This window comes from Coloeus monedula (genome assembly GCF_965178545.1).
Source record: "Coloeus monedula genome assembly, chromosome: 4".
Classification (NCBI taxonomy): Eukaryota; Metazoa; Chordata; class Aves; order Passeriformes; family Corvidae; genus Coloeus; species Coloeus monedula.
The window spans coordinates 44,222,487-44,234,991 of NC_138784.1; the positions used below are offsets into that span (position 1 = coordinate 44,222,487).

At 37.5% G+C, this 12,505-nt stretch overlaps 1 protein-coding gene across 1 annotated transcript in view; it reads left to right on the forward strand.

Moving 5' to 3' along the window:
* The window catches only part of TAFA2 (TAFA chemokine like family member 2), a gene marked incomplete at its 3' end in the record, with an annotated part of 181,618 nt that overhangs the window by 153,412 nt on the left and 15,701 nt on the right, over nucleotides 1-12,505 (forward strand). The window contains exons 3-4 of the mRNA XM_082280360.1: nucleotides 5,941-6,093; nucleotides 7,053-7,177. Of these exons, the coding sequence (XP_082136486.1) occupies nucleotides 5,941-6,093; nucleotides 7,053-7,177 (278 nt within the window). The remainder of the gene's footprint in view (nucleotides 1-5,940; nucleotides 6,094-7,052; nucleotides 7,178-12,505) is intronic.

Here is a 12,505-nt window from a genome sequence, read left to right on the forward strand (position 1 = left end):
ACACACAGAAGCGCAGGCAGACGGGGGTGCGGTGCTCACCCGAGGGGGCTGTCCCTGAGCTGATGGGAAGGCACGCAGGCAGAAGCGGAGAAGTTGAGAGAGGGGACTCTCCATGTAAGTTCCACGCAGAAGGTTCATTGAGATGAAACAATGGGGGGCAGAGACAAAGAGCTGACGGTGTCCAGGGATTTTATAGTGGGGAAAGGAAAGGTGGGGATAAGGGATACAGCCAATGGGATGCTTGACAGGAGGTGGGGTTGAGCACAAGGGAACCAATGGAAATGACACCAAGGAGGGATGTAGGGAAGGAACCAATGGGGTGTCATGTACAACAGAGCTTTCTAGAATTAATACGTATTAACTTAGGGGAAAGGACTATTAACAAACTTACACATAAAACAGGGAGGGGAAAACATGAACTTATCACATAAAAATATATAAACTGCGGGACGGGGGGATTATGGGCTCTCACCCTAACTGCAGACTGAGGCATTAAGCTTCGGTGCCTGACCACCGCAGCTTGGTGTCTGGTGGATCTTCAGGGGTCAGGGTGGTTGCAGCCATTTGCACCTCTACACTTGGCTGCTTTTCTCCCAGCTGCACTGATTACTGGTCAAATCAAAGATTTTATCCTTAACAAAAAACTTTACATTGCTTGTGTCCTTAGATCACAAAACTGCAGTAATATCAGAACCGTTGCTGGTAGAGTTGAAATAAACTACGTTCAGATTTTTCCCTAACAGCTGTTACATGGATATTACAGAAAATATTGAAAAATGTTAAAATTAATTGAACGTAGGAATTGGATAGTGTATTTGTTTTCATATATTTTTGTCTGACATTTAAAGAGAAAGTTTAGATGGAAATCCTGACTTGGCTGGGGTTGTATAAGATTTTGATTGCTTAGCAGTGGCAGCTACTAACACTTATTAAACTATTGAAATATTGCAACAATATTGTGTGAGAGTGTGTGTTTTGTGTATGTGAGGGAGATTTTGCAAGCTCGTTTGTATTCTTCCTCAGTGACACACTGAGACTGATATGACATACTAAAATTGCTGAAGTGTAGCAGAAAAATAACCTACATTTGTTTTCCTTGTCAATCAGTATGAACAAAGCAAATAAACCATGTGAACAAGAAAACCCTCTTTTTCCTGGTTACTTAAGGGTAGGGCAATGATCTAGAGCCCATTCTGGAAAAATGGTAGATTATAACCACTAATTTGACTTATTTTATCAATAACACCTGATCACACATTTGTTTGAGTATTGTGGTATAGAGTAGTGACTAGTCACTTAGGGAAATGGATGAAGTAAGTTGACAATGTCCTGAAATACTGTCTATTTTTCCTTACAGATGATTATTTAAAAGAGTCGTTCCATTATAATCCTTAATGTGGATATAATATACATAAATAAAAAATGCATATGTACTCTACTTCGAAAGACAGGGTTACTGTACTATTTCATATTGGACATCTTCCTGATCGTACCCTAGGTGACAAAAAGGCTAAAGTGTATAAAATATTGGATGCAATATGGATTGAGACTCATGGCTAAGTGTAATTTCCATTCTTCTATTTATTGCTGATGCTTCTTTTTTTCAACTGTAAAAGAGTCACAAACAAACAAAGCTTTGCAGATTTTAAATAGTCTCTGTGACCTTAGAAAAATTACCTGATATAGAATAAAATAAGATACATTTATTTCATGTAAGAGTACAGAGCTGCAGTTCTTGTAAGGTGATACAGGAGCTGGTTTCTGCAAAAAGAGTTAATCATGTATCTGTGGCTGCCAGCTCCTTCCTCTTCCAGATGGCTGAAATTGCTTCTTACTGGTTCTCTGCAGCCAGTTGTAGGAGCTAAACCGGTTGAGAACTAACCCTAAAAACAAAAAAAAGGGAAATTTTTCTGCCGGTTCAAATTCCTGGCTTACCATCTTCACTATCAAATGACAGTATTCATGCAAGCAAGGGATGGAAGAGTGCTGGACAAGAGACAAGGGATCTTCTTTTGCTTGCAGTAGCTGTTAGTCATTAGATGGATTTAACTGTATCACCCAGCTGTGCCAGTGTCTTCTCAGAGAGCATAAAATAGAGCATTTTGGTATTTTTTTTCCCTGCTATTTATATGTGTCTACTGAAATGACAGGCAACCTGAAGACAGAAACAGGCTGTGACTTTATTTTGTTTAGTTCTTCCTCTTTGTTAATGGCCAGTGTATGTGTTGATGCATGACCTCTGCAACTTTCAGGAAAGAAAAGATTCAAATGACTGAGCAGATGGGTGACAGAATTGAACAACAGTGTTTAAGTGTTGAGGCTAGGAAAAAGTGATCAAGATGAACAATAGCATTCAGAAGATTTTCTTGATTTAATGCAAGGTTTGCATACCTACACCAAATACCTTACATTCATATTTGTGAGCTGAGTTGCAAAAAATAATAATCTTGAGTAGTAACTTCCCTTCTTCCCTGGAGCAATTTTCCACAAAAGTAGAAGAGTAAGGGTCATAACTTAGTTCCAGATGAACTGTGCAAATGTGACTGAAATGTTATTCACCTGAAGGAAAGAAATCTAAACCTACCATGAAGGAGTAAGAAAAGTTTTCTGTAAAATGAACACTAATAATTGCCTAGTTTTATTTTTTCCAAGAACATGATACTGATCACTTAAGTTTCTGGTTCTGATTTATGAAATAGGTATTGATGATTTTGCTACATGAAAAAAAGCTGTAAAAGTGCCAGATTAATTACAGGACATACCATTAACAGGTGAGATATGGTTATGCCTGTTTTCCAAGCTCCACAGTGCTATATGTTCTGGAACATAATTTTTATATGTATATTATGTTATGTACAATCATCAGGAAAACTTTGCAGTCTGTACACATAGAGATCTCTGAGTCTCTTTCTTCAGTCCCTCTCCACACTGATTGCAGGGAGGACTACTTGCATTAGCAGGGAATGAAATACTGTTTGCAGTGGTTTTGAATAACTAATTTCTGTAGGATTACAGAAATGACATTCGGTTCCTCAAACAATTTCTGCAAAGCAAGCAGCATACTTTGAAGTCTGTGCTAGGAGGAAAAGAAACAAAACCAAAATGTGAATCTGCCAAAGTACTATCCTCCTTTTGTGGAATGATTCAGTGGCTTAATGAGGTTAATTTGTTTTAGGTTGTGGGAAATCCTTTATCTACTGCATAGAAGCTTTAATTTCACACGAATGTGACAGATACTGTACTTACAGCACTGGAACTTAATTATTTGACAGCATAAGGACCTGAAATCCCTGCTTTTCCTCTCAAGGAATTTTCATAGCATATTCTAGATGGCAAATAGAAACTAGGGGTTGCTTAGCCTAGATTACTCAATGTTTGAAATATCTTTGTATATTTTTCTAGGATGTTTTGGTTTTATACCCAGAAAATTTCAAGGCAGCTTTATTAAAGATTCCCTGAATACTCTCAATAAATAGTATGTGGTTATTTTTTGTTGTCTTCCATTATTCACGTCTTTTCACCCTTTGAAATGCTTTTATGTATTGTACATGACTATGACCATTTCATTTCATTACACTCTTTTTCCATAATAGTCTTACAATGCCTGATTTTGTCCTCCTAATTAGTACAAAGGAAGCTTTCAAAATTTTTGTTTCAGTGTGAAAATTTCCCCCCCAGAATTTTACAATAGCTCTTTTAACTGTCTTCCATTCCTGATGGCTACTGGTGTACTTTGTACTTTATTTTCCTCAGCAGTTGTATTACAGCATTTCTGTAGACCCAGTAAAGCAGTGTAAAGTTATACGATAAGTGAGTGAGGACACAAAATTTCAGGATTGGCGATATGCAGAATACAAATTAAAACTAATATAGTGAAAAAATAAGTGGTTTGAAGCTCTCATCCTACCACTAAATTTACTTTCTTTTGTAGATTCAGTGTCTCGGGTTTGTAACGTACCTTTAATAAAATACAATTTAGTGAATTTGTGTTAGGATGAGTGGGTATAAGATGTGTAATTGCCTATCAAAATAAAAGTTAATGTGAACATGCAAAAGCAGGATGTGTTTGTTCTACTATATATTATACATTCCCAATATATCCTAGAATAATTTCTTTTCCTGTTCACAGATAAAAAACTTTACAAGTGTTTTATTGACAAAAAAAGAGAATGTATTTATTTAAATTGCTTTATTGGCATGTATGCCAGTGGAATTAATTGAAAAATAATTAAAAGTAATTTTTGGTGCAGCCTGTGCTGGTAGCTGTAAAAATATTTGCTCATTGTCATCAAAGGTAAGAAATACCAGAGATTGCAAAGTTCAGGCAGATAGTATGAATTGCTTTCCTCATCCTCTCTTGAATTAAAAATTACAGTTAGAAAGTGAAGAAAATCAGTGTTTGTACATAAAGAGATTTTCTTTCTTCCTAGATTTTTTATTTAAATGTAACATTTAAGCATATCAAAATATGATGGATCATGGGTTAATTGTTTGCTGTAGCACAGTTGTTTCAGCTGTAGCACAGCATGATGTGGTGGAGTATAATCAAACCTGACATAGAACAATACATTGAGTGATGGCAAAGACCACAGACTGTTCACTGGAATTTGTTATACTGAAAAATGCATAATTCCCCCAAGAAACATTTAGCAGCTTATGTTTTGTTGATGAAGACCTGGAGTCTAATTGATGTCTGTGGCTTTTGCCTCTAGGAACATTCATGGGTTCCATAGCCTACATCAAGTTTTTTCCTACCTCAGGCCTTTTAGGAGCTGACACTGTGCAATAACAACTGAGTGAGCTCACAGATCCGTGTTGGGCTCCTGTTCTTAGGGCTTTCTCCTTGTGGAAGCTGTTTATTGTTTGACATTAGGGATATTAAAGGTAGCTGAAGCATTCAGTACACAGGCTTTGCATAAAGCACACAAAAATTTAAATAGCAGCAGAAATAAAGGACACATATTGCTTCACATAATTAGTATTCCTGCCCATACAAGGTTGTAGGTCAATACCAGCTAAAGTTCAGATTTTTTAATCTCTTTCTTCTGATGGTAATGAACTACCCCCAAGAATATCTGGTCTTGTATAAGTAACCGCTGAAAGTTCAGTTAAAACTACTTTTTTCGAACTCCAGATCATTTGGTAACTGACTGCTGAACCAGAAAGAGTATTTTGGTAGCTCTCCTCTTACGAAATTGGTCCTTTCATTGAACTCCAGCAGTATTATTCTGGTGATCAGTTAGAGCAGCATGAATGGGAGTGATAGGTACAGATATGGAATAATTAAGATTGTCCTGCTGCCTCCCTTGTTTGAAAGATTTTGTTCCCCATGTTCTCAAACTTTGCAGTGCCAGGCAGAAAAATTTCAAGTGTGATTTCTTAGTAGATTTTATTTCTGGGTTTCATTTGAGGGCTTTCCTTGTATCCTGCCAGTTATTCTCTGTCTGCCTGTAGGAAGGTTTTGGAATACCATGTCAAAGTGTGTTCTGGGCATAAAGTCTGAAGACATAGATTCTGAAAACATATGCATATAGGGGTATTTTACCATTGATATACTTTCATTTCAAAGTTTCTCCCATAGGGAAAAAGAAAAAAAAAATTGGTAAAGATACACAGCTGTTTATGGGAGTCCAGAAATTAATGTAGTTTCTAGGTTAGTTTTATGTTTCTGCTTCCTGCTTCACTGGAACAGGCCCATATGCAGCCTTATCCAACTGTTCTTCTTTAGCCAGTGTTTTCTGCCTGTGATAGTTATACTACATTTGGAAATGAAATCAACTCTTCATTCTAGTGTTAATACCATTGTACTTCTGTTTTCATGTGTGGCAGATTACCTTACAGAGCCAAGTTTAATGCATTTCTAATTAAAAAGAATCCAAACGAAACAGTATGATGTTACTTCACAAAGTTATCAAATTGTTCATCTTCTTATTTTCACAGCTCACCATGTTAAAACTGGGACCTGTGAAGTGGTGGCGCTTCACAGATGCTGCAATAAGAATAAGATAGAAGAAAGATCACAGACGGTGAAGTGTTCCTGCTTCCCTGGGCAGGTAGCAGGTACCACCCGGGCAGCTCCTTCTTGTGTTGATGGTGCGACTCCTTCTATTGCTTCCTCTTTGTGTTCCTAGGAGTTTTTGCTGGCTTAAGGTCATTAACGAGACCCACTCCATTACAGTTAACTATTTAAAGTAAGAGTAGGAAAGCTGCATTTTGAAGGGGGTGTCCAAGGTGAATGGGAGGAAGATGGAAAAATTAATTATTTGCTCTTGCTCTGTGGAAGTGCTAAACAAAATTATTAGATGCCAGTGAAAGAGGCTTCTTGAGACGCTAAATTTGATCTAACTAAAAGAGGATTCTTGGAGTTGTATGAAATTCACTTAATTAAAAGTATTTATGCAAAACCTACATAAACATAATTTTTATGTGCTACAGTCTTACACCTAATTTATATATTTACCACACTGGAAAGAAACAAGCAGACAAACAGAACACAGTTCTGTTTTTAAATCTTTTTAGACCTACACTATTATTCCTATTCACAGTGCAATATTAGTGTCTTAACAATTCTGGTAGTCTCATATGTTTTATTTGGGAAAATAATAGCTGATTTTTCACATCTCTTTCTCTGAAAGAGTAGCAGGAATCACCCTTTACATGATCTCTTTAATGTTGATATGTTGTTGGCTGTCAGAGAAGCTGTAAATATGTTGTCATTGGGGAATAAATTTAATCAAGCTATGCTAGGCTATATTGTAGACCAAGCAAAAGAAGAGATTCTACTTAAAACTTTAAAATCTGGCTGAGCAAGATAAAAATGAGGTTGAAAAGAACTGCTGTGAAGAGATTGACTTTGAAACACATAGCACCTTTTGCAAATTGGAAACCGAATTTCTTATGAAGGTTCTGAGGTGGCTGAAAATTACAGACTAGATGTCACTCAACATATTTCTAATATATTCCTGGAAAATAAAATAAATGTTGCAACATAATGGTATATTAAAGTGTCCATTTCAACAAAATGCAAATATATTTGTTTTCTTCTCTTGTAGCTTCAATAGTGGAGCAGAAATGGTGGTGCCACATGCAACCGTGTCTTGAAGGGGAGGAATGTAAAGTTCTTCCAGATCGTAAGGGATGGAGCTGTTCCTCTGGGAATAAAGTGAAAACAACTAGGGTAGGTATGATACCAACCTGACATGTTACCAACAAGTTAAAAAAAAAAAAAAGGTGCACAGGAAATTAGGTGCACAAAGAAGACCTACGCTGAGAAGACTAAAGAAGCATGGGAAGACAGTTGTACTGGGATTGGACTTCCTGGTCCTGCACACTTTTCTCAGCATACTTTTCAATTGCTTGAACATAGTAAGCTGTGTGCCAGACCTTCTCAGGTAAGCACTGGGGATAGTAGAGTTGATCCCTTCAACTAACAGTAATGATCAAGTGTATTATAATCTAATATGTATTTCTCTCTGAAATCAGTTGCACAAAGTCTGTACACTTTGCTAAGCTCTCAGTTCACAGGATAGCAAACAAATGCATTTTTATCAGTTACATGGAATTATCATATTTCTACATAGAAAGTGCTGAGTGTGGTAAGCATTTGATGTGTCATTACAGTATGATCTGGTTCTTTCTATCTTGTGTGACTGGGATTTACTAAAAAGTTTTGACAGAGTTTCAGGGAGTTACTTTCCTCCATTTGACACTTTTCATATTATTGGTTCAAAATTACAGTAACAGAAATATATTTGACAGTCATCATATACAATGCCTGACAACAAAGTAAACATCCTGCCATCTTTGCATTTTAGTGGCTAAGAGAAACAGAAGAAAAAAAATTCTTCAGATGAGCACTGAACACGCAAATTTCCTAAAACTACAGCATTGTATCTCAGCAGGGTCAACACAGTTCTTCATCAACATACAAAAGATCAAACTGTACTCTGAAGACACATATGCATGTGTTTAAGTATAAACACCTTCCCCCCTGCACCCCACCACATATACTCATGACTGATTTTTCTTTTAAGTATTTAATAGTTTGTAGTGTCAGTCCATAATGTGCTAGAGTGGTGTTTACTCTATGCAGGTGTTTGAGTAGCTACATAATTTTATTGAATTCTTCCTTGCATAGGCACTACATTTCTGGTACACATTGGTTGTGGTGAAATGTAGCATGCACTGACTGAATTATATTCCTTCTGTTCCATAGAGAGCTCTATGTGTCTCAGTTTCTGTATTTATAAGTCTCTAAAACATTTTGACATTCTTTGAAGGAAGGATGCTTCTTAAATGTTTGTTTTACAGTCCCCTTCCTGAATCTGCTTTCAGATGTGTTTCTTCTGAAAATAAACTTGATGGAATGCTGCCCACACTTAACTTTGTGCATGCCAATGCAAATCTGATTATATGTGTGTAAAATGTATGTGCATGTATAATATAATCAAAAGGAACTAGACAGATACTTAATAATAGAAATAGAAATAGAAATAGAATTGTGTGTGTTTTGAAATTTTTCCTGGTTACTACTACATGACACTATTAGTGTTACAGAATACTTGACATTTTATATGTATTGAGAGTGTTTAACAAAATGTGGACCTGGATTATATTTCTGTAGGAAAAAAAGAGGTCACAAAAGGGGAAAAAATCAATTATGATTGCTTTGATGAGATTGCTTCTTAAAAGTTTGTCAGAGTATAGGTTTCTCTGCATTGGTTGAGGTTATGGAATTTTTTCTGGTGTTAGTGATCTAAAGAAGCCCAAGGCTCTTATCCTCAGGAGCTTATGCCCTTGTTGTGAGACTTTTAGGTTTGTCTCTTTGCAGCAGCTGGAATTTTCTTGTTCTCCATGGTGGGGGCAGTCCTCAGGACTCATTTCATACCTCTTCAGTAATGATGCTTGGAAAAGCCAGTCATTTTTTATATTTGCTGTGATAAAAACTGATTCCGTATCATGGCTACCATAACCTGCTTACAGACCTAGCACTACTAAAAGGAAGTACTAGTCACCTTAAATCCCCACTATTTGTTCTGCTTTCTTGTTTGTCCAGATGTTGTATGATTTCCTCCTTCTTCCTTCATTTCCCACAGGGCTGCAAGGCTGTTTTGAGACAATAACAAACTTGAATTCAAATTTCTGACTAAAAGTTGACATAAGTAATTGAAACCAGGTCAGTGACAGGTGAATCAAAGTCTCTGTCTTTCAGGTACAGGGAGCTGTGATTTTAAGAAACATCATTCTGATGGTCAGTAAAATATATATTGCTACTGGAAATATGAGTGGTTCTTTGTGTTAGGAGAATAGATTATTATCAAAGGACAAGCACTTTTCCTTAATATGTAGTTACTATTGTATTTTGTAGCTCCTCTTTCTGCTCTCTAAACTCTATATAAATAAAAGGAAAAATTCTAAATTGCTCTGTTGTTTCAAAACACCCACCCCCTTTTTTTGAGAAGAAAACCAAAAAAACTGTACAGAGAGCCAGTATTAAGAAGTCATGAATAATAAGTTTCTGACTGTCAAATGAAATAAGCCATATGCAATTATCATGTATAATGTAGGAGCATAAAGAAAACAAGGCAACTGAACAGCTTGGGCAATTTAAGTGGATTACAGAAAAGCCTTGTCAAGGCTTTCCTGAAAGGCAAAAAAACCCCCATTTTCTGTAAGTTTGCCTCCTTCATGTGCCAAAATCCTAACCCAATTACCTGCTGAAGTACTGTCTGCTCTTCTACAGGATACCAAGTTCAAAGGTAGCACCTACGTTTCCACATCTCTTAATAGTTAACCTTTATGTTAGAAACAAAAACAGTAGAGGAAGGAGATATTTTGCTTGTCCACCTCTGTTTGCATTTTTAATCTCACTATTGTAAAAAATTATGATACTGACTTCCTAATACTTATGGTATTAGTCACTAAGTAAAAAGGGCGGATGAAAAATGGGAGACAACGAATTGTTTTTTTAAAAATGGGGTCTACGTGAGGTTTTACATTTTGTTCAGTTATAGAGATCTAATAAGGTCATACATGAATAATGAATTAGAAGTACTCAGAATTCAAATGTTAAGAAAACTAATTTGGAAATTATTTACCTTCAGAATACAAAACCAGGTATTGTTTTCCTAATTGTTTGCATATTGGTGAGAAAAGGCTGATGTTAGGAATTAACCATAGAAAAGAACTGAATAGAGAGAAAAAGTGTGTATGAATCAGATGAGTACTGAGTTAACTTGTGTTGATTTAGAATTGACTATTTTGGGTCTATGTAGCCTGCAGGAGAGGAAAGGGAAAAAAGCCAATGACAACTTAGGTAAATCAGTAATTTTTTTGACTTCATATAAAGAAATACGGGCTTGTGTTCCTGGGCGTAATACCACAACAATAGAGGATGTTCATGAATACATTAGGAGAATTATGAGATGATTATGAGCATAGCTGAGATTTTACCAGGCACACTTGGGCATTCTCTTCCAGGATGAGAAACTGTTGCGAAAGGAAACAATTGCATTTTTTTTCCACATGGTTAGTGTCAATTTTTGATACACAAAACCCAAAAATTTTGTCACATTGCCCTCTTTAAATGGGGACAAAAGTGGTTAAAAAAAGTGAAAATCTAAACTTTTTTTTACATTTGAAATACTCTTTCTTCTTACAGCCTCTTTCTAATATAATTATTTTAGTTTCAGAAGTTCTCTTTGTTTCCTTTCTTTTTTGTGTTTCCTTTCTTTTCTTGCAATATAGGAAAATGTCTGTATTAAAAAACCCTAATTTTTCCATCAGTTGAAAAATATATCTTTATTATGTATAAAACTGACAATGACATTTAAAAAATTCTCTGAGTTTATATCAAACAGATGAACCCTTTACAAAGATGGAAAACTAACATTTTGCAGTCAGATAACAGCTGAAGAGAAAGAACTAAATATTTCTCTTCGTTATGGGGTATATTCCACATCAGATCTCTCTCTCTGTATAGGGCATTTCCCTGGGCAGATCTAGATGCCAGGCTTTATTTGTAATTTTAAGAACAGTACATTGCCCGCCATCTCTATCAAACAGGCAGACTTTAGATGAGAGCACCAGAAAGTGCACATAATCTGTATGAAAGTGCATGTTGCAGTGCCTCCTGGGGTCCCAGTTCTCCAGGCATCCACCCTGGGACTAGCCTGCAACATGTAATGGTTCCTAGGCGCCTCATCAACCTGTTTGCCTTTCCTGCAGAAATTAGAGAAAAAGAACAAGGTAAAGTGCTGTATCCCAGGTCTCATCTTGAGATTCTGGAGGTGGAACATGACTGAAGAAGTGTGTACTTGCTCCAGGCAGTGGGACAGTATTCCTGGGCTGATATTTTATGAAGATGTAGAGAAATGTGCATTGGTATTTGTTACGATCCTGTTTAAACCCAGAAAAGCAAAGCAAGCTAAGTCTCTGTGCATAAACCGGAAAGAAGGTTCAAAATATCCCCAGAAACGAGATTAAAACCAAATGAGGTTAGGTGTTGATGCCAAAATATTGATGTATTTTATTTAAGAGTAGAGAGGCAAAGAGAAGGGAAGAGAAAAGAAAGACATAGAAAAAAGAAGTGTGCGTGGGGGGTGGGGGAACAGGGAGAGGTGACAGGGCTTAGGTGGAAGCAGATCACCCATCCAAGGGTCCCGATGACATCTCATTGCTCCCCTCCATCTGATGGAGGTCAGGGTGGTCAGGGTCCCCTGCTGCCGTGGCCACGCCGCTACATGCTGCCACACGCCATGCCACATGCCACCACACCACACGCCAAAGAGTACAGAATCCCATGGATTAATGTACACTTCGGACCAGGTGGGAATTCCCACGTGTCTTTCTTGCAGGGGCGAGCTTGACACACTGTCCCTTGCAACACTGAGGGTCTGTTGCATCATCTCTGGTGCTCTGGTGCAGGGTCTGGGGACCCCTTGGGGGGGTCCCCCTTTGATGCACCATGTCACCCCTTCTGCTGTGGATAAGCTCCCCCCCTTCCCCAGTGAGGATCCCTCAGCTGGGCTCCTCTGCACAGTGGAGGATGGGCAGTCACTGCACCTCTGACCAGAGGCTTTTCCAAGATACCCAAAGCCTCTCCTTCCTCCACCCCTTGGTTTGAGGGTCTGTTCAAGCCTGGCAGCTGATAGCCCTGGGGCTGTGGTCTCCACCTTGGAGGTGTTAAGCCTGTGCTCCATGAATGTCCCCAGCCCTGAGTTGTTACTTTATCTTATCTTCATCAGTGAGCAGTGTAAGGCCTCAGTCAGGGCCCCATTCAGGGTCCAGTAGTCTTCTCTGCAGCTTTTGGAATACCGTTTTAAGAGTCCTTTGAGAAAATGTTTAAGTCATAAAATATAGTATTTCAGTCTCTGACAGTATTTTTCATGAGAAAAAGTATAGAATAAAATAGACTATTTCAGTTGAAAGGAAGCTACAATGATCGTTTAATCTGGCGACCTGACCAATTCAGGGCTGACCAAATTAAAACATGTAAGTAAGGACA